Below are 22,835 nucleotides of genomic sequence, written 5' to 3'. Positions count from 1 at the left end.
TAATTTCTCCACACCTCAGTCTTCTCATTTGTTTCAATGGAGATAAAAATAGTATCTTCATGTCACAGAGTTGGTCCAAGAATTAAATGAGATAACCCATATAAATTACTTAGAATAGCTGCTGGCTCACAGTAAATATCTAATCAATGTCAGTTCTTATTATTAGATTAAATCACATGAAATTTAGCTATTTTAACCTACTAAAAACGACAGTTTCAAGTGAGTCAACTTAATATTTACAAAAGCCATGCTATTTTAGCCTCCTTTAACAGTGAAACCTCTTATCGGTCAGGGTCCTTATCTAACTCATGCTCCACAGCACATGGTGTGCATGCAATAGAACGTCTAAAGAATAAAGGTGCCGATTCAGGAAAATCTCTATTTTAAAGAGTTCAAGTTACTGTTTTGTCATGGATTCTGGAGTCAGATTACCTGAGCTTAAATCCTGGCTCCACTCCTCACTAGTTGTATGACCTTAGGCAAGTTGCATTACCTTTTTGTGACCCAGTTGCCATTTTTGTAAAATGGAAATAGTTGTAGCACTTATTTCCTAGGTTGTTGAATTAAACTAGACAGTGATGAAAAGTGATTATTAGCACAATGACTGGCACATAGAATACCATAATAAGTGTTAGTTATTTTCCTTTTTTCTTCCCCTCCTCCCTTTTCCTCTCCTTCTCTAGTTTATCACACAAGTTTTATAAACTAAAAGATGATTTCACAATTCTAGAAGTAATCTCCAATTCTAGCAATGAACTCTCTTCTCATCAGAATATAAAGAGTAGAGTACCAGTAAATGCCATCTGTGATCATTTAATACTTTTGCTACATATTTAGGAATCAAGGTTGAAGAAATGCAAAATTGCTCATGGGAAGGAGCTGAGGAAACTGGAGGTGTGTGGGGACATGGGCTGCAGGAAATTAATGTTGGTGTCCAGTGGGGGTCAAGGGTCTTAAGTCATGCTGTTTTCGGTGCCAGGTGGCAACGTTCAATGTCAAATTGAGGAAAGGGGTAGACTCCCCATTTCAGCACAGGACACCAAGTTGCTATGAGACTGTGAGGCCCATGGAGAATACAGCCCTCTGTGGCCCCTTGAGTCTTTATATGTTGGGGAGCATGGACAGGCTGCATTTACACCTGACAGGCGGGTCTCACCAGGGCCACACTGTAGCAGCAGAGGTCAAGACATCTCCCTCCAGGATGGCATGTGCAGAGTCCTTCTAAGAACTCACAGAAATAGCTGGTCTTCACTAGGGAAGAAGCAGGAGTAAATGAACCAGAGACCCTACATCTGCAATGGAGAGGACAAATCAGCGGACTTCAGGGTATAAATGCAAGGCAGAACTCTCCAAATGGGAGCCCACAGACTGTTAGTGTTTTGGGATATTCAAGTTACAGCGGGAAGGTGGGTGGTAACCCATTATGAAGAAAACTTTCTCTGAGTAACACAATTAAAAGTATTCAGTAACATTTGCCCTAGTAAGTTTCTTGCCACGGAGCATGTTCAACTAGAGGTTGAGAGACCACGATTCATGGATGCTTCAGAAAACGTAGGGCTTGATGGGGTGGAGGAGCTCTGGGATCTCTTCTAACCCTGCTATTCTGTTGACACCTGAAGATACAGCCAGGGAAGGCAAAGAAAACACTGGATGAATATGGAGAGATGCTCAAAGCTTGACTCCAGCCTGAAATCGAGCAATTGTTTAAAAGGAAGAAATAGAAAATATGTGTAAAATGAAATCTTTCACATTTATAGTTATTTAGGATGAGTTCTCAAATCTATGATGAGTCATAATGCTTTTAGTGGAATTTGAGAGAGTTTATTTTCTAACTTACTTCATATATAAATGGTCTATTGAAATGAGTTATGTCAGATCACAGTACCCCACAAATTGGTCTCTGTTAGACAGAGAGCACCCCCACAGCCTTAAGAAATGTTGAGGTGGAAAATTCCACACAGAAATAACTTTTACATTGCCACCTGCTGGCTACTGCTGTAAGTGACAGCAATATAAGTACAATTTCCAAGTCTTAATCAAGTTCCAACTGGAAACAGGAATACTGATTGTAGTTACAAATGACAGGAATTAAATAGCTTCACTAAGTCCTCAAAAGGCAGATATCAGAGTAATTTTACAAGTGTATTGGGGATCCATCTGGGTATTGCCTTAAGTAGGAGATAATTTGCGTGGATTTGACTTCAGCTGTCAATCACCCCCCTGGTGGTGCATGCATGACTAATACTGAATAGCCCTTGTGAACGAGGCATCCTAACAAACCCTATGGCGGGAGGTTTATTCAGGCCTATCTTCAGCCCACACAGACTGTTTCCTCAAGGTAGTTCTAGACGCTTAATTATGGAGAGATGACTTTCTCTGTCACCTAGTGTTATAGCGACATTTGGCATACTCATTTCCAAAAAATAATGATAACAATGGCAAGTAGGAGGCAGAATACATGAGGCCCAACTATGTCAAGTACATAAAGGCCATGAAGGTGAGCAGAGAAATTGTTCCAAGTATGCATATATTAGTTTTACAGGTTTCAGGCTACACCCTGAAGAACACCAGGAATCCTATGTAGATTAATTCATACCTCTCCCAACAGAGTTATGCACCTTGTTCATTTTGCAATTATAACACATTTAATATTGCATTCTTGTTGTTTTGTTCATCTCTGTTGTCACATTAGACTGAGGGAAAGCTTGATCTCCTTGACGGCAATCTTCATATACAATTTATATAGAGAGAGATATACATAGATATATATAGATATATATATTTAGCATTCAGCACAAGCTTTGGCATTAGGTAGGTCCTCAAATATTTATCAAGTTGAGGTCAAAACAAGGAAGGAAGAGAGGGAGGTACAGAAGAAAAACCCCAAATGTCCAAAATCAGTCTTTCTATTTTACATCTCATATCTTCGCTCTAGACTCAAGTTTTCAAATTCATACCAGACTCTGCCATCTGAATGTTCAGCAGAAAATTCGTGTTCAAGCATTTCCAAATGGACCCCACTGCTTTTGTACCTCAAACTGTTCTGCTCTTGCTCCTGTAATTAATTTCTCAGTTAAGACGTAACTATCCAACCATCTGTCCATCCATCTTGGGAGTCATCCTCTAGTCCCTCATTTCCATAACACCCACGTGTCAATTATACTGACATCTCCGGAATCTGCTCCTTCCTCCCTCTCCCCACTGCCCACCTTCTTTCACACTCGTGTCACCTGGTAATGTCTTAAATAACTTCCTAATTGGTTCCTAGTCCTCAGCCAGGCACCCCAGCATCTACCCTTCCCCTGCCACCAAAGGTATCTTTCATGCAGACATGACATTACCATCTACATTATCATGCTCCCTATTTTCCATAAGATAAGTCAACTATGGCATACAGAAATCATAATCTTCCAGAGCTTTCTGGGACTGATAGTCCTTCTCCAACTACACCAATGAGTCATAATCCTGTGTACTTTCCTATGGGTCACTCAGTATACACAGAACGCCTAGTCCGGCCCCACCTGTCTTGGCCACTCTCTGCCTACTGAACATTTTTCATGACCCAGGTTAGATGTTACCTCTTCTGGGATATCTTCTTCAGAATATAAGTAATTGTAAATTTACCTGATCAATGGCAAAACCCTCTGGCTTTATGCTCCCATAGCACTTCTCTTAGGGCATTTAATGAGGGCCACCTAGCCCATATGAAGGCTCTGTGCAAATTAGGTAGAGGCGTCCTCTCTGGACAGAGGTGGCTCTGTGGCATGCTATCAGAATTGACAAGTGAAATGAGCTAGATTTCAACTCAGGCAGGTTGAATTTGCCACTTTGGTCAGGTTACCTTGTGCAACAAAAGAAATCCCATCCAGGGTCGTCCCGAATCCGGGTTCATCCGACACCAGCCACCTCCGCCATGCCACCTAAGTTCGACCGCAACGAGATCAAAGTCGTGTACCTGAGGTGCACCGGTGGCGAAGTCGGTGCCACGTCTGCCCTGGCCCCAAAGATCGGCCCGCTGGGTCTGTCTCCAAAAAAGGTTGGTGATGACATCGCCAAGGCAACCGGTGACTGCAAGGGCCTAAGGATTATGGTGAAACTGACCATTCAGAACAGACAGGCCCAGATTGAAGTGGTACCTTCTGCCTCTGCCCTGATTATCAAAGCCCTCAAGGAACCACCAAGAGACAGAAAGAAGCAGAAAAACATTAAGCACAGTGGAAATATCACTTTTGATGAGATTGTCAATATTGCCCGACAGATGCGACACCGATCTTTAGCCAGAGAACTCTCTGGAACCATTAAAGAAATCCTGGGGACTGCCCAGTCTGTGGGCTGCAATGTTGACGGCTGCCACCCTCATGACATCATAGATGACATCAACAGTGGTGCGGTGGAATGCCCAGCTAGTTAACTACAAAGGAAAATGTTTCAATAAAGGATCATTTGACAACCAGTAAAAAAAAAAAAAAAAAAAGAAATCCCATCCAACTGCACATGTGGGCCCTGAGAACTCAACACAATTATTGCCTTATATGCCACAGTCTTCACCACCAGCTGGTGAATTCCTAGAACGCAGTTAGATCGATTAAAATTTGTATTCTCAGAACCTAACACATAGTAAGCTTTGATGAATATTCTTTGAATTGTTGTTTTTTTGAATGAGAAGACATTGCAGAAGTTATCACAGGAAGATCTCTGATGTATATAAACATATATACTGCATGGTCTTAGGCAAATATTTTGACTTCCTTGTGCCCTAGTTTCCTCATTTATAACCTGAGGACAATACTAGTGCCTACCTCAGGCCTTCTGTGAAGATCTGATGAGAGAGTATATGGCAAAGTGACTGGCCAAGAGTATGTGTTACGCAAGTATTGACTATTATCATCGACATACAATAAATACATGAGTATTCTGAGATGAACCTTTTTAAATTTGACAACAAATAAGACAATTTTGGAGGAAGAATCTTTCTGCCTTGATTTAAAAAAACAGAAACAGGTATTGCAATTTGAATGAAAGTATTACCATTAATGTTAAATGATTGAAGATACTTCACTTAAGAGATAGAATCATAATATTTTAGAATTTGGAAGACATTTAGAGGTAATCGAAACTGCTTTTCTTATAGATAAAAGAATTAGGTTAAGTGACCTTTCCATGGGTTTTACTGTTTCTCCTTCTGGCCCTTCCCAAACATCCAGCCTCATCTCCTCACACACACACACACTGCCCCCCTCCCCCGGCCCTGACCTCCAATATTTCCCTTGCATACATACATCCAGCCCCATGTCTAGGGCACCATTAGCCTCTCCCAGAATGCACTTGCACAGATCCTTTGCCTCTGCCTGTGATAGCCCTCCTTCCTACACACCCGACTCCTGTCTCAGCTGATTAAACAGCTTCAAGTCCCAATTCGATTGTTGTGTCTTCTCTGGCAAAGCCTTCCCCTCCTTCCTCAGCCAAAGTTAGCTGTTGCCCCCTCTGTGTTCCCACTCTGTGATCATACCTCTATTTAGCACTTATCAGAGCAAGGGCTCTGAATCCCCGCTGTCTAGGTTTGAATTCCAGCTCTGCCACTTACTACCTATGTTTCTCTTGCTCCTCTGTGCCTCAGTCACCTTATCTATTGAATGGGAATAATAATGGGATCTACCTTATGTATTAATTCATTCAACAAATAGTTATCGACTGCTTATTGTGTGTCAGAAACTGTCCTAGGACCTGGAGTAGTTACGTGGTGAACAAGACAAAGTCCTTGTTCTCAGGAGCTTACAATCAATGGGAGGGTTGAACAATTAAAATCAAATATAATCAGGTATAATCATTATTCTAAGGGCCATAAAAATGAACAGCAGAGAAGGAGACTCAAGAATAATGAGGGTGGTGGTGGTTGTTTTATAGAGGAGAGGCAGGGAAAAGCTGTTAGAGGAGATGACATTTGATCGTCCCTGGGGGAAATGAGTGAGCAAGCCACACAGAAATCTAGCAGGAGTGAATTCTAGGCAGAGACAACTTCATGTGCAAAGGCCCTGGGGCAGGAAGGATGAGCTTGGGGGTAGGGGACAGAAAGGCTAACAGGGCTACTGCCAAGTTAATGAAGCAGACAGTGGAGGAGATGAGATGCTCTTTATTCCTAGCACACCAAGATTTTTGGATTTTTATCTCCTAAATGTTTCCCCAATCCATTTTTCTCTTCTCTTCATCCCTGATCTTGTATCCTATTATCCTTGATTTCTCTCCTTGCAGTCAAGCCCCTTCAAAACTATCTTCCATCACCTGACACAAGGATCTAAATACATAACTCTGACCCTACTGTCCTCTGCTTTATACTTTTTCATAGACTGACCCCACACTGTCTGTAGAGTAAATCCCAGATGCACTACCATACTGGACAAGGTCCTCTAGGACTTAGCCCCTGTCCACCTCTTTACTTCCTACTTACACATACACGCCAGCCACACCAAAGTATTGGTTCCCAGATAATGTCTTTCTGGTCTCTATACCTTGCCTTAAGCTGTTTCCTTTTCCTAAAAAGCGTCCCCTCTTCCACATTTTTGCTTGGCTAACTCAATAGTCAGACTCAGCTCTGGAGTCACTTGTACTCTGTGCTCTCGTTATAAGCTGAGAATGTCCTAGTGCTGACACAGTACCACTTCCCAGCAATTACTGGGATGATCTGTTTGTATATATCTGCCTCTCCAGTTAGCTTCTAATTTTCTCAAGGGCAGACAATTGGTCCTTAATCATGTTTTGCCTCCCCAGGACATGATCTGTGTTCTGGCGAAGAGCCTTCAAGCAAGAACTATGTTCATGCCCTTCCTCATATTGTCAGCTAAGAAGTCAATCCTGAATCTGTCCTGTCTCAGGCTCACACAAGACATAGTTGCTCTATGAGTTTGATTCAGATAAATGCATTTCAAAGGATGCCTGACAATTTTCAAGATTCTTTAATCACATTCATTTATAAAATTCAAAAAGAAGACAAAATCCACATGTCTGAGAAAAAAAAGAGAACAGAAATTGTCCTATGATTTTAGGAGGGTTTTTTTTTTTTTAAGATTTATTTTGTTTGAGAGAGAGAAAGTGTGTGAGTGTGTGTGTGTGTGTGTGCGTGTGTGTGTTTCTTGGAGGGGAGAGTAGGCGCAGAGAGAGAGGATCTCAAGCAGTCTCCCCACTGATTATGTAGCCCTATACAGGGCTTGATTCCACGACCTTGAGATCATGACCTGAGATGAAATCAAGAGTCGGATGCCTAACTGACTGAGCCACCTGGGAGCCCCTGACTTTCAAGTTTTAACTAGTAAGTTTCAGAAGTCTCATACTTGAAGAAGCAGGCTTATTTTAAATACATCTATGTCCAGTGTCCACTTTTCATCATGTAAACAGAAGGAAGCATCCCCTGCCAAGTGTAATTTCTATACCTTTGTTGTACTTTTATGATACTTAAAAAGGTATGGGAGTGGAAAATAGATGCTAAATCAATTCTTTCACAAATCAACATATTATTTTCCTTTTTAAGCTTTTTACATTAAATTCAAAGTTCTAGTTCTACTAGAAAATTAAATTGATTTTTTTAGAAGTTCTATGCACTCACAAAATGTGATTTTTTAATAGTTCCATACCTTAATTGCCAAAGATGATTTAACCTGGAGCTGAGACTAACCATTACAAAGTTTTCTGAAAGTTTAATAAGAAAGAAGAGCTAATTGATGATTGTAGAAAAGCCACTGTCCACCCAACACATAAACCAAAGATTTACTTAATATATCCCTGGGACAAACATGCAAAATGTTGAGTCTATTGTTTTCACAGCAGAGAAGAGAGAAATCTCCCTGAATTGTTTCTACCTTCTTCTCCTCCCCCAGAACACTTCTCCATTATTTGACCTTGACGTCCCCTTCACTGAATTTCCATAACCTCTCAGATGGGATACGAGGCCCCTCATGATCACCTAGAACATGCCTTCCCCTTTAAGACCTCCACGCACTTGAACATCCTGAGCTCTCCACTTGGAAGGTACTTTTCCTCCCTTGCTGATCTGATGAATGCTTCCACATCCTTCAGGAATTAATTCAGACATCACCTGCTCAGTGAGATCAGTGAAGAGCTCCCCCGTCTTGTTCCTCCAGGCAGGGAAAAGAGTGGTCTTTTTTGTGCTCTCAACCAATCCTATACTTTCTAACTCATTTGGATGAGTATGATGAATATTTGCTTCCTAGACTATTAGCTTCCTGAGGGCAGGGACCATGCTTATTCCTCTTTGTGTGCTCTATGACTCAGTGTCCATGTTTGTTGATTGACTGAGTGCTTGAGGCAGAGAAACACTGCAGGGGAGAATGACCCCCCATCCAAGAAGGGTTCACAGCAATGTAACCAAGTTACTCCCAGGCTGGCAAATGGGGCATATTGGCTAAATTATTGCAGCAAAAGAAGTTTTGACTTGCCAATGTCTCCTCCAGAGATCCAGCTACAGGATGAAGAACATTTTCACTAAACTCTTAATCCCAAAACTTTTCCTCTCACAACACATCAGGGACATTGACATGAAATGAGTTTAATCCAAGACAAAATGCTTTATTGAATATCATTCCTTTCCACAACAATTTAAAAGACTTTTATTTCTGCAAGCATTTTAAAGTCAGGAATAAACACAGAGGGTAGCGGTGAAGGGCTTGTTTACATGCCTCTATACCACCGTGTACGGAAGACATAGCAGAGTTTACATTTGGGCCATGTAAATCGCCATAGAACCACATGTGGCTTACAAGGTACCTTGTAACTCATCTCCTCTAAGCAATAAAGGCTTTTTTTTTTTTTCTGGCAAAAGTTTGAGAAACTTACTGCTGTTTTCTATCAGCAGATAGAACAGATGGCTGGCACATGCCTGCTTTGCTAAATGAAATGGGCTCTCTGCAGAATTACTCTTTGATCCCTAGTGGCATGTCCATAACACCACAATGCAAAATACCACAGCATAGCAGAATCTAAACATTAAAAGTTTAAAGCTGTGTTTTTGATATGAGTACCTTCTTTAAAAAAATCATGCCCACAGTATGTAAACATATTCACATTCCCACTTTGAAACCATGGACCAGGGGTCAAAAACTGAGGCATTTCCTCCATTTGGTGACATAAAACCACTGCAAAGGTATGATGGCCAACCCCAGGAGTATGAAAGTATGCAACCACTTGGGTTGTAACTACCCAAACCATCATAACTCCATTAGGAAAAAATGCAGACAGTACATATTAAGGGACTTAAATAATAATCAGTGTTACCATAACTTATGGAATTAGAAGAAGATAGTTAAGGGTATTTGGCAGTTCCTTTGAAGAGGGAGAGGAAGTACTTGAATTAAAATTCACTTCTCTATTGCCTTTCTTTCATTTTTGTCAGGGGAGAAAAGAAGGAAAGAAAAGTTTTCATACAGGTCTCCTTTTCTCAACTAGTCCAGTGGGAAATTGGAGACTGCACACTGCAGACTGCCAGTTTAATGGGACCAGTGGGACATCATATCAAACACTATACTACAAAAACAAGCTACCTGGAGCTTTAGGGGCACTTAAATGACAGCTGGATTATGACAGAATTGGATTATCTAGTTCATATTACGGAAACATGTCAGTAGAATGATTCCACTTTTTAAAAAAATTCACAAAAACATGAGTCCGTTTTCAGGGAAATGATCTGTTTTTGACTTTTCTTTTTGCCATCTGGACCTTCCTCATTTTAAAGCTGAATTTGGGTGCTACAGACTGGAATCATTCACGAGGACACCACTATCCCGGCAAAGTTCTTGAGCTTCTCTTATACTTGATCTTGTGTTATTATTGTTCTTATTTCTGGCAGTTTGAAATCATTCAAGAAGTGTTTTAGTTGATAGGGAGCTAGGAAGGGTTAAGAACACATTTATGTTCCTTACATATTGATAAATATTGCACTCGAGACATTTGCATCTTCAGTATATGTAGTATTTTATGTTACACACCATTATGTATGGTGATACATAACACAAAGGAGCATGTTTCTGCAGTTTAACTCAATAATCAATTCTTCTCAAATATACATGTGACCACCCACTTCCCAGGGCACCAGACAAAATTCTCCTCTTCCTTTCCTGTATCTACAATGACACTTTTCAGTTTTGTTTTTAAACATCCTGCAATTGAGACAAATGAGGCTCTATCACTGACTTCCAGTGGTTATAAGAATTGTGACCACCATACATGAAAACAAGCTTACTTTAAGATCTGGACCTGTTGTTACAAATGGTTAGAGCTTGCTTGGTAATCCACGTGGTGGGGTGGAAGTTAATACTGGCTGATTATCTTTACCCAGAGAATTTCTATTCCATACACACCAATTTCACCCCAACCCTTGCCAACCATCTCAGAAATCCAGGCATTTGGTCATAAGAAGTTTGGAAAACTAGTACAAATGACTCAGCATAAATCCATCACCACTGCTTAAAAAAAAAAAAAGCCAACATAAAAAGAGATGCCCAATTAACTGGGTATTAGATTCATAGTACCTTAGCATCTATATGCAGGTGATAGATTATATTACAGTTACTAAAATCAAGTCTATATGATCTTTATAAATAAAAATCTATTTAAATGGTCTATATAAACAAAAAATTTTGGCCTTGAACCAAATTGGTTCAAATGGAAATTAGCAGCGGTGTCCTAATATTAGGTCAGATTTGTCTAACAAAACTTCTCATTAAAGTTTTATTTGAAAGCCATTAGTTTTAGAAAGGGTTATTTTCCAAATAAAATGTTTAATTAGTGCATCATTTAGAAAACCAAAATGGTAACTCATGGCCCCTACCTGTCCCAAATTTAGAGAAAAATTAGAATAAGGAATGCCTCATTGAAAAATATCAACTATTAAAAGTTATATACAGCAATAAAGAGTATTTTCCCTTAATTACTAAAAATCCCTTAAGCCTAAACCTCTTTAATAGAAATTCTTCTCTGATCTAAAGGCCTTGAGAAGGGGCATGTCAGAAAATGAGTATTTTAAATGGGAGATAGAGTAGAGACAGGGTTTTCTATGGAAAATGAGAATTTCAGTGAAAGAGGTCAGGTCATCTGGTTTCAGATAGGAAAGCCTTCCTAGGCAGATTTTTAGGGATCTTGAAAGAATCTGGTGAGAATCAGATAAGCATTAGTGAATTATTTGGGCTCCGTAGTTACGATCGGTCATGAAAACCATTTGTTTTACCATTTTGTTGAGTGATTTATGCTGTAAAAATGATACTGGGTAATAAGTATAAGTAAATTATTTATAATGTAGAACATCATGCAAGTTTAAACTCTAAAGTATAGTGCTTTGCACACATTTAATGTAAAACAGTTTTTGAAATTACAAATCAATACACACTCATTGCAGAAAAATAAAAACGTAATATACACAGATGTAACTAATGTTGACATCTTGGAGAATTAGAGGTTACAGGCTGAAGATACAGTGTATTGAGTGCAGTATTTACCAATATGTAAGGAACATAAATGTGTTCAAAATGCTTCCTAGCTCCCTATCAATTAAAAACCTCTGATACGTCAGATGTTTATTCCTATGTCTGCCTACATATTTTGTAATGGAATCAAACAGAATATACTGTGATAGGCTGTTGACCTAATCTGTCATGAATATCTTTCTATGGCAGTGAGTAGATGTCTAGAATATTCTTTTTTTGATGTCTAGAATACTCTTATTAATGCTTCATTGCATTCTCCTGCCACTATCACTGGACCTCTAAGTTCTACCCATGTTTACTTTTATAAATAGCACAATGAGGAACAGTCTTGCACCTAAATTTTTATTAATATCCATAATTATTTCCTTGGGATGAATTTCTGGAAGTAAAATTTCCCAGTTAAAGGATGTCTATCAAGCTTTTTGCTATCAGAATCAAATAGTCTTGCAAAAAGCCTAACAGGGCATCAGCTACATACAAGCAGGCACCGTTCTTCACATACTCAAAACACTCTTACTTGATGTGGGGAAATGAATCTCACTGTAATTTTTATCTGCACTTGTTTGAAGTAGAACATAAAAGTTATTTCAAATGGTCCCAAGAATACTTTGGGTTAATGGACTAATAATTTATTGGAAGGAGATAACACCTACTGCCTCTAGGTCTTCAATCCTAAAGTTAGTTTAACTTTCTCCACGTGTTGCCAAAACACTTTAATATTAAGTTTAAAATTTTGTTAATCAGCTGTGTGTTTTTGCTTGTGTTGAAATCCTAAATGTTTGATATTATTTGGATGAAATAACTAGATAATGGAATGAACTTTTCATTTTCCATGTAGATGTTTTGATGTGGTTTGGCTTTAGCCAGAGATGCCTTTCAAAATACTTAATTGGTATTGAAGTGATTATTTTTCTCATCTTCAAAATTTCCATGCACTTCAAAAATTATCCTGCTGGAGTCACATAACTTTATTGAGTAAAATAAGTAAAATTTAAATAATATTTTTCAATGTCCCGCTATTTAGCATTGTGTAGATCCTGCCTGCCTCACTTACCCTCCCAACTAATTAAAACAGACACCAGAGTTCATGAAGTTACCTGTGGTAACCTATCCAGAGCAGGCCGAGCATAAAGAGCAAGATAACTGAACTGAGGTGCTAACATTGTCTTGTGTAATGAGATAATCCACAAGGGCGATCAACACCTAAACAAAAGAAAGATGCTAGAAGCTTCATCTCCACGCTAGCTCCAATATCTTCTCTAATCCTTTACAAGGGACATTCCTGAGATTGACTCGCAATTCACTTTGTACTCCACAGTATGTCAGTGCTTGCAAACATGCACTATGCTATAAAGCGACAGGGGAGATGACATAGCATTTAAGTCTTTGCTTCAAATTCCATTCCCCAGAAGACAAATGCATATGAAAAATAAATAAATGAGAACTGTTGACATTTTCTGCTTCTCCTACAGTTACCAAACCCTTTCAGCCAGGAAGGGGGTGTAAGTTAAGCTACCGTCTAAGGGTTCTTATAAATTCATAAAAGTATAGGTAAAGAAAATATCCTTTTTAAAACTACAGAATTAATACTGATCTCCTCTGCCAAGTAGTCAAACACAGATAGATTCAGGTGAAAAGAAAGGAGATGGTAAAAGGCCATTCATTGCTTTATTACTGATTTTGCACTATTCCAAAATTAATTGTCCATGAAGTATGAAGTGGGAATTATAATCTCTTTAGAGATATATCTAAAGAATAATCTCTTTAGAGCAATAGGAGCCTCAGTGAACTTATCTACCAAATGGGGGTATTAGAATAGATGACCTTCCTGTTAGGAACTCTGGTGGATCCAAAACATCTATTTCTTTTTTTTTTTACAACAATGGAAGTGTTGATGGGTCTAGATTTGGTTTATTTTAGAAAAAAAAATGAGAGAACAGACCTGAGGGAAAAAAGACATTTAAAATGGTCATGGTCACACCCAAAATATAACAGATAATTAGAGGGACCCAAAGTGGCTTTTCAATTCAAAATAATTACTTTTTATAAAGTGTTTTCTGGATCACATTCTTCATGAAAATAACCATTTAAGTAAATTTAGAATAAAAAAAGACCTGAAAATGTGATTTTAATTATAATTACAATGATTTTCATAGTGGACACATTTTACCAACTAAAGAGCAAAAGAATTTATTACTTACCCTTTGTCCTCTAGAGTAAATTCTCCAACTGCACAAAAGAAATTAAACTTATATAATATTTGTCCTCCCTTTCTTTCCAAAACTGGAGGTCATTTATGTATTACTGGAACTGTACAAAAGGTAACATACAAAGGATGGTAATGTACTAAAAAATAAAAGGAATAGTCCTTCATAAAAATATATTGTAGTTTTCTTTTTCCATATGAAAGTATTTTAAATGGTACTTAAAATATCAATAGCCTGCAATATTTTACACATGTTCTTACACTTTTTGAAGTTGTGAACTTCAACCAGAACTATGTAGCATTTACACTGTTCCAGTGAATAACATTCAAAAATTTTTTCAAATGCACAATGTCAATATTTACAGATTTTAAATTTTGTTGTAGAGTATAAGTAATGTCAAAAGTGATTGGTATATACTATGGCAAAGAATCTTTTAGATATTATGTTTTTTTGTGTGTTTTTTTTTCCCCATATGTTTTACATATTTTATTCTGGCATAGATATTATGTTAAATTTTAATGTCAATGATCATAGAAAGAAGTGATGTTGGTATTTGTCTCCAGCAGCCTGAAGACATTGAGTCATATCAAAATAGCAAGCTTAGGAACACTGCTTACCTTTTTCTTTTGGGAATCTTTAGTTTATGTGACACGTTTAAATAAACAGGAGTTAATTCTTTATTTGCTTTGGAACTCACCTGAGAAATCACTCTTCAAAGTTGTAAAAATGTACCAGCCTACACACTATGCAGTATTACCTCTACCTGCCATCAGGCGGTGGAAATATTAAAAGGTAATTTTCTCCACCCTTTCTGGTTATCAGTACTTACCTGCCCTGCAGCTTGCCAGGTGAAATTCATGGAATGGATACTGACAGGAATAGCTGGCATTCTCTGTTGTGCTTTTCTGAAATCATGTGTAAAAGGGGCCATTTTCCCCTCAGAAACAATCAAGATATCTTCTTCAAATCCTGTTTAAAAAATAATAATAAACAAAACCATCAAACTAGGCAGACTTAAAAGAATCCAAACCAGAAAACGCACTTAAAAAGAACACTAAAGAATTGGTATGGGCCATTTCTATACACAAAGCACCTGTCTGGGTACCAACTAATTTTCCTCTGTATGTGATAAGAACAGCGCCAACAGACACATACTTTCAGGAAAGGGAGTGCACAGGGAGTCACCGGGTGCTAACAAGCGCTGGGTTCACCCTAAAACATAGGGTTGTAGAAACTAGCAACAGCATGATCAGAACACTAGATCAGCTCAGGTTTCTGGAGACAGAAGTTCATACGCTTTCAGGTGGAAAATAGCTGATTAAAAGGTGGAGGGGAGCAACCTTCCTTGGAAATTAAGTTGTAAAAACATACTTAAATGCATGCACCTCTCCTTTAACAGAAGCGCTGGAGAGCGCGAAGACACAGGTAGGGGAAGGTAGTGGGCGCGGGAGCCTTACCTATGAGCACTCTCGCCTGGTGAGCATCGATCCAGAGGTACAGGCTTTCCTCCCGCGGCTGCCCGACCTCCGCCCGCAGCACCAGCAGGCACGGGAGGATGCTCCACAGCCGGAGCGCGGCGCCAGGGAAGGCGCTTCTCGGGGCCATGCTCCTCCGGACCGCCCTCCCGGTGGCTCTCGCCGCCGAGCCTCCTCCTGCCTCACCTACCCAACCTGCGGCCGGTCAGTCCTCCCTCAGCCAAAGCTGCGCGCGCTTAGACGGCCCGGCGTGCCGCCTCCAGGCTCCGGTGCGAGAGAGCCCGCGAGAGCCAGAGGAGGTGGGAGGGGAGAGCGGGCGCCGGCGGGGAGGCGGCGGGGGCGCGGGAGGGAGAGGGGCGGCGGAGACGCAAGCCTGGCAAAGCAGGAGATGCCAGCACGCACGGCGAGGCCGACAGCCCCAGGGTTAAATACCGCCGGAGAGGAAGAGCGGGAAGGGAGGGCGCGCGAAGGAGGTGCGAGCGAGGAGTGGCGAGGCGCAGGTGGCCGCCACTGGGGGGCGCTAGGGGGCGCGCGCGGGCGGCGCGGGACCCTCGGAGGCCGCGTCCACGCCGCGGGGCGCGGATGCGAGCGCGCGCGAAGGGGGCGCGTGGTGTAGGCGGTTGCGGAGAGGGGCGTCGGTCGGGCCCCTGGGACGTCAGTCGCCTCTGCCTCCTGCTTGGCGAGGCAGGGCCTGAGGGAAACGGGGAGGGCTGACACGCACGGCTTGATGAGGCGCCGAGGACAGTCATGATAATGAGGGTGACGACGACCACGGCAACGAGTTCCATCCCCATGCCGGTGCGAAGGAAGGCGCATATTCCTCCACTTCTCCCTTCCCGCCGCTACCATTCCTCTCTGAGCCGCTCGACGCCGATAACTTGGCGCGTTGCCATCCGTGTAAAACCCGACCCGCCGTCCAGGGGTGCCCTTGATGGCAGGCGCTGGGCTTGGCTCGGGGCGCAGGGCTTCCACTCCGCACTTGTCAGGCAGCAAAGAGGGTGCTTTCACAGTTGGGGAGGCTCTTCTCCCTGCCCACCCGGCAGCGCCGGGAAGAGTTCCCTGGGCGCTGGATGGCAGGCGTACCTGACCCTGTCGGGGATAGGGCTCTTAATATTTGCCGAGGTTTCCAGAAACTTGGGGTACTGGTACTGAAATCACAGGCGCCTGGGGGCAGGACCAAGGCTCTGGCCTTGTCTGTGCGAAGAGTAGTGGGCTGGCAGTGGGCTACAGCCGAACATAGCCACCCGACCCCAGCAGAAGGGATTTAACTTGCCCCCTGCCTAATCCCTTGGCTGCGCAAAGAAAACGGAAGCAAAAGGTTAAAAAACAAAAACAAAAACAAAAACAAAAACTCAAAAAAAACCTTAGATTTCAGACTCAGAAAAGGGTTGTTTACTTCTCTTTGTTCTTTAGCACCCAGATGCTGCGACAAATGCCCAAGGATCAAGTGTCTAGGGTGTGGTGTTTCACTCAGTCCTTTGTAGAGTAGTGGACACCTCAAGAGGGGAAAACAAACAGAAACAACAGAAGAGAAGCCGAACTGGTGCATGCATTTAGTTAAATAAATGTTAGGTCACGAGAAGTTACTAAAAAGAACAAAATATGTATTTCCAATTATGAAATATTTTCGACTTTACAACTGTTGATCTTTAAAAGTAATTAGACAAGATGTCTAATTATGACTGATTTGAACTTGAAATGTCAAACTTTATAAGTACTTTAAAGGCTTACTTAATCCTCAACTCTTTTAAGTAGGTACTGTTATTATTTCCATTTTACTGTTGGGAAGCAGGGTTCCAAAAAGCCCAGTAAGTTGCCTGTGGTGACTCAGCTAGTAAGGGGCAGAATCAGGATTCAAACCCCAGGCACTCTGATCTAAGAGCCCATTCTTTTAGCCACTATACCTCGTACTGATAAGTAAGTTATAATTAGGTCCCAAGTCTCACAGCCATTCTTCCTCTAAAATAAAAATATTTACCTCTTTTCAAACATTTTATTAGTTTTGATTTCACTTCAGTAATTATTCCTTAATATAGTGGATTCACATACGTTAGGCAATCTTTAGAGCCCTTTAACATTTTAATAGCAATTGTCTCTCAAAGATAATTTCAAAACACAATAGACATTTTCTTTGATTCCTGAAAGTGTGGTCATAATTGAAACTTTTTTTTCCTTAGCAGTGCTCAAACCCCTATGGCTCTTGGTGCAAGGACGCCCTCTACAGGTTGTTATAATCAAATACTGAGTAGGAAATATTCATAAAATGTACTTTTGGGTAGAGAAAAAGAGGGGCTAAATTCCCTCCTCATTCAACTTCTTCTGTGTGAGGCCCCCTCTATTCACTTCTCCTTAGCAGTGGACACTTACAAAGAATTAGATTTAATTACAGTTAGAAAAACATGTTATTTAAAAAAATCTTGGATTTGAGTTCCTTGGATTTTAAAGGGAAGGAAAGAACATAATGGTACACACCAGTCAGCTATTTCCAAGAGTAACATGGTGTATCTTTTTTTGGGGGGAAGGGCCACCTAAGACCTAAATCAGGCTTGACTCTCTGTTGTTAAGGAGGAGAATGGCTTTTTCATTTAGAATACAGTCATGTTTCAAATTTCTGTATTAAAGGTAATATTTATTTTCATGTGATAAAAATTTGGAAATAATGTGCTAGGTGGTATTACAAATCAACCTCATTCAGTATGAAAATTCTACCATTTATTGGCTGGCAAGGTGGGTAGACAATCTCGGTGTTATAAGTTTGAACCCCATGTTGGGTGTAGAGATTACTTCAAAATAAAATCTTTTTTTGAACAATTCTATCACTTATTTTCGAGACTGTTATTTTTCCTTTCCTTGTGTAATCCATTCTCATCAGCTACATTCCTAGGCAGATTCATTTATTTGTTCATTAACTCATTCAGCCATTCCACAAAGATTTATTAAATACCTATTTTGTGCAAGACACTGTCCTAAAAAATTACAGAAAAGACAACAGCAGCAAAAAAAAAAAAAAAAAAAAATCACGAAACTGTGTGAAAAACAAAACATGATCTCAGCCCTTGAAGAGTATTAGAGATATTAAAATGAATAAGACAAGCACCCAAGTAATCATAATGCAACACACAATATGGTGGGTGTTGACAGAAGGACTGGGAATTCGAAGAAGAAATCTTATATTCTGGGATTCAGTAAATTTTTTAGTTCATTCCTTCAAAAAACATTGGTGTCTGATGTATGGACTGCATACACACAGGGGATAGAAAGACAAGTAAAAAAAAGACACCTCCTGCTCTCAAAATAGTGGTCTAACAGGAGAGAATATAAAGAATGAACCATAGAGATGGATGAATGCCAGGATGGAGACATGCACTGGGTATTTGGGGACACAGGAAAGTCCCCTAATATAGACAGGGTTCCGGAAAGACTTCTTAGAGTGCTGGGTATCTGAGCAATCTTGAAGGTTAAAAGGGAATTGAACATGCAGGGGAGGAAGCCATGGGACATCTCTGCCCAGAGAGTGGCCATAGCAAGAACAAAGATGAGAGAAAGAATGGTACTATCCAGCACCTGCAAGTACAGGTTTGTAGCATGAGAGCTTGGACTGGGGGAGAGAAGGAGCAGTTGGACGAAGCCAGAAAGGTAGGTAGGAGTTGCTTATGCAAGACTGTGCTGAAAGAGTCCCAAGTAACTTATGGAGAAACACCGTCCTCAAGGAGATGGAGCACAACTCCCCACTCCTTAAGTGTGGGCTGTGAGTAGTGACTTCCTTTCATAGAGTTCAGTACAAAAAGGGGGGGGGGAGTGGAGAGTGAATTTACAGTTGAGAGACCTAACATTACCTCATCTGGGTGACCAAGGTCAGCATCAACCAGGATATGTCATGTTGATAGTATGTACCTTTGGTATGTTTTGAGAATGGTACTTTATCTCTGTGGCCTTCTCCTGAAAACCTATAACCTCTGTTTAATTATGAGAAAAACATCAGAAAAACCAAGCTGAGGGACATTTTGCAAAATACCTGAACAATAATCCTCAAAACTGTCAAGGTCATCAAAAACAAGGAAAATCTGAGATACTGTTCCAGTCAAAAGGAGACTAAGGATACATGACTACTAAATGTAATGTGGTATCCCAGATGGGATCCTGGAACAGAAAAAGGACATTAGATAAAATTAAGGAAATCTGAATAAGTTATTAATATTAATGTATCAATATTGGTTCCTTAATTGTGACAACCTACTGTACCAGTATTAGGAAAATGTGGGTATGAGGGTAGACAAGAACTCTCTAAACTATCTGCCATTTTTCTGTAAATCTAAAACTGTTCTAAAAAATAAAGTTTATTTTAAAAAGAAAAGGCAGGGTGCCTGGGTGGCTCAGTTGGTTAAGCGACTGCCTTCGGCTCAGGTCATGATCCTCAAGTACCAGGATCGAGTCCTGCATGGGGCTCCCAGCTCAGCAGGGAGTCTGCTTCTCCCTCTGACCCTCCCCCCTCTCATGTGCTCTCCCTCTCTCTCAAATAAATAAATAAAAATCTTAAAAATAAAAAAGAAAAAAAGAAAAAGAAAAGGTAAAGACCTAAGTACATCCCAAAACATTTGGCTGGCTGACATTTGAAAATTAGAAGATTTCTCATAAAATTTGGATTTGTAGCTTCTCAAGACTTTTCCTGGCTTCTCATGACTTCTTCAAGGAAAATTCAGAGATCTGGCAATATCCCCCCCTTACAAGGGGATGTGTGTGAGTGGTGGTGTGAGTAGTGGCTGCCATTAAAACAGGGCTCCACTTCTGACAGTTCTAACACTCTTCTACTGAGCCTGCTTCACTCATTTACTTGACTTGCTGGGCTTCTGTAGGCTTCTGAGTTTGCTACTCTTGGACTAGAGGAGAGGCAATGGGACAAAGAGGGGGAAGGTGCCTGAGGGGGCTGAAACCAGCACTCATCCTAAAAGTGCGGTTGTGTGCGAAAGGGGCAAAACCTGCCAAAGAGAAGGTTCTTGTCGGTACCCAGCCACCCACTTGCCAGGCAGGCTGTCTTTCTGCTGCTCACTCCACCTCGTGGGCTCAACCAGAGCTCCAGGTGTTGACACTGAGACCGGGGCCTACCAGCTGCATCCTGAGCTGTGTTTGGAGAAGGAGGGTAGCAGGCACACCGGTAGCACCCTGGTATGGAAAGGGAACCACAAGATAGTAAGTGAATAGAGCAAGTTGCCAAGCATTATTTTTATTAGCAGTCCTGTTTTTAAAAAAACAATGTTTATGTGTATATATGTACATGTTTGTATGTGTTTAAAACTATTCACAGAAAATGTCTGAAAGGTTACATACCAAAATACTTCCAGGGGTTGTCGATAGGGAGTGGACCTGGGTCTGGGGCATGATTGTCACTTGATGCACAAATATTCCCTGATTTTTAAAAAGTGAGCAAATGCTCTTGTAACTAAAACCATTTTTAAGAAGGGAGAAAGGTCTTTTCTTTCCTACTTCAGTCAGTTTCTCCGAAAGTAGGCAGCTGTCAGCACGCTAGGCCAGCGCTTCTTGCTATGCTGCCTGCATACTTTATCACTTCAGAACTGTACATCACTACACATGACAGCTCGTTACTGAAGCACAGCACAGCTTGAGCATTCCTCGTCATCCCATGCAACGCTCTTGCTCTTCTTCCCTCACATAATGGCATTGCTAAGCAACCTAGCACATCTTGTCTTCCACAAACCATATCCATTATTTCCTGTTCATACATGCTGTTTCATCTCTGTGACATTTAACGGCTATTATTTTTTATGATGGGGAAAAGAGGGAAACAATTTTACTCCCCAATATTAGAGGAATGAGAAACAAATTAGAACACTTTCAAAGGATGAAATATTATTGAAGCATTAAAATTGATGTTGTGACATATATGTTCAATCATGAAACTATCATCATAATCTAGATAATGTACATTACTCATCACTGCCAAAGTTTAACAAATCATACACTTTAAATATGTGCAGTTTATTTTGTCAACTAAATTTCATTAATCTGCTTAAAAATTTCTAAAGAAATAAAAAAATATTAATGTTTCACCAGGATACGAAAGGCACTAGCAATAAGAGAAAAATTTGGTAAATCAAACAATATTAAAATTAAGAATTTCTTTTATCAAAAGATAGCATGGAGAGTGAAAAGACAAGCCACAGAGTGGGAGAAGATACTTGGATGTACAGGATTCTTATCCAGATATATAAAGAATTTCTATAAATCCATAAGAAAAAGGATAAACAATCCAGTAGAAAATGGGCAAAAGACCTGAACAGGCACTTCACAAACAAGCATGCTTACATGGCCAATTAACACATGAAAAGCTACTCAACATCACTAGCCATCAGAGAAATGTGAATTAAAACCACAGTGGGAAAGCAATTCACACCCCTCAGAATGCTTAAAATGAAAAAAAGATTATATAAAGTTGGTTAGAATGTAAAACATACATGGCTGGCAAAAGTATAAATTGGTACAATCATTTTGGAAAACCATTTGGAAATAACTACAAAAGTTCAACTTAGGATTTCCACTCCTAAAGATAAGCCTAGCCAAAAAAAAAAAAAAAAAAAAAAAAGTGTATAAATATATCCAAAGACTGTAACAGCACTATTCATCTTGGCCCCCAAATGGAAACAACTCAAATATCTATTGGCAGTGGAATGAGTTAATAAATTATTATTTGTACATGGAATGAAAATATACAAACTAAAATTACACAGAGCATGGATAAATCTCAGACATCATGTTGAGCTAAATGGTCCAAAAGGGTACATACTGGATGATTCCATTTACTAAAAATTCAAAAATAGGAAAAGCTAATGCATGATATTAGAAGTCAAGAGGGTGAAGGGATTACCTTTGGAGGGAGGTGATGATTGGAAGGGGATATAAAGGGGGCTTTGACATGCTGATAATGTTTTTGTTTCTTAATCCAGATGTTAGCTACATGGGAATGTTTATTTGGTGAAAACTCATTAAGTTGCACACTTACGATTGTGAGCTTTCTAATGTACATTATGTTTTAATAAAATATTGATTAAAAATTGTTATACCATATAAAAAAACAAAATCATAAAAGATCAAGTAGAGCACATAGATGAATGTGTTTATAAGCTTAGAATGGAGAAGACCTTTATAAGCAGGAAGACCTTTATAAGCAGATACTTGAAAGCTATAAAAGAAAAGATATATAAATTTGATGTAAGGGGCGCCTGGGTGGCTCAGTCGTTAAGCATCTGACTTCGGCTCAGGTCATGATCCCAGGGTCCTGGATCGAATCCCGCATCTGGCTCACTGCTCAGTGGGGAGCCTGCTTCTCCCTATCCCACTCCCCCTGCCTATGTTCCCTCTCTCCCTGTGTCTCTCTCTGTCAAATAAAGAAAAATAAATTAAAAAATAAAATAAATAAATTTGACTCAAGAAAGTGTTTTTTAAAAAGTATATTAAGTAGCTATGTAGGAATTAAAATAAAAATAGCTACACCATAAACAATACATGGGGAAAAATGTCTGCAAACATATGAGACAAAGGAACAACTTTAATTTCCAAAATGCTTATGCTTACCAGTAAGCATGTCATCTAGTAGAAGAATGGACAAGACTACAGAATTCTGTTTTACGGAAACAGAAGCACAAAAGGCTAAG

At 40.1% G+C, this 22,835-nt stretch overlaps 2 protein-coding genes across 2 annotated transcripts in view; one reads left to right on the top strand and one right to left on the bottom strand.

Moving 5' to 3' along the window:
• Positions 1-15,585, bottom strand: part of WIF1 (WNT inhibitory factor 1) — a 68,477-nt gene extending 52,892 nt beyond the window's left edge. The window contains exons 1-2 of the mRNA XM_045873037.3: positions 15,151-15,585; positions 14,523-14,662 (exon numbers count right to left, since the gene is read on the bottom strand). Of these exons, the coding sequence (XP_045728993.1) occupies positions 14,523-14,662; positions 15,151-15,298 (288 nt within the window). The 5' untranslated portion in view covers positions 15,299-15,585. The remainder of the gene's footprint in view (positions 1-14,522; positions 14,663-15,150) is intronic.
• LOC135364414 (large ribosomal subunit protein uL11-like) lies at positions 3,875-4,453 on the top strand. The gene has a single exon (XM_064590950.1). It carries the CDS (start codon positions 3,914-3,916, stop codon positions 4,409-4,411), a length of 498 nt encoding a protein of 165 aa, XP_064447020.1. The 5' UTR covers positions 3,875-3,913; the 3' UTR covers positions 4,412-4,453.
• Positions 15,586-22,835: the final 7,250 nt, after the last annotated feature.

Source organism: Mirounga angustirostris, unplaced genomic scaffold (genome assembly GCF_029215605.1).
Source record: "Mirounga angustirostris isolate CCGP_5_RB_7025 unplaced genomic scaffold, mMirAng1.0.hap1 SCAF_5, whole genome shotgun sequence".
NCBI classification, from domain to species: Eukaryota; Metazoa; Chordata; class Mammalia; order Carnivora; family Phocidae; genus Mirounga; species Mirounga angustirostris.
Note: the sequence above shows the minus strand (reverse complement) of the source record. Positions and strands in the feature narration are given on the sequence as shown.

Coding starts and splice junctions, on each gene's coding strand:
- LOC135364414 (XM_064590950.1), top strand. CDS start 3,914: ATGCCACCTAAGTTCGACCGCAACGAGATCAAAGTCGTGTACCTGAGG.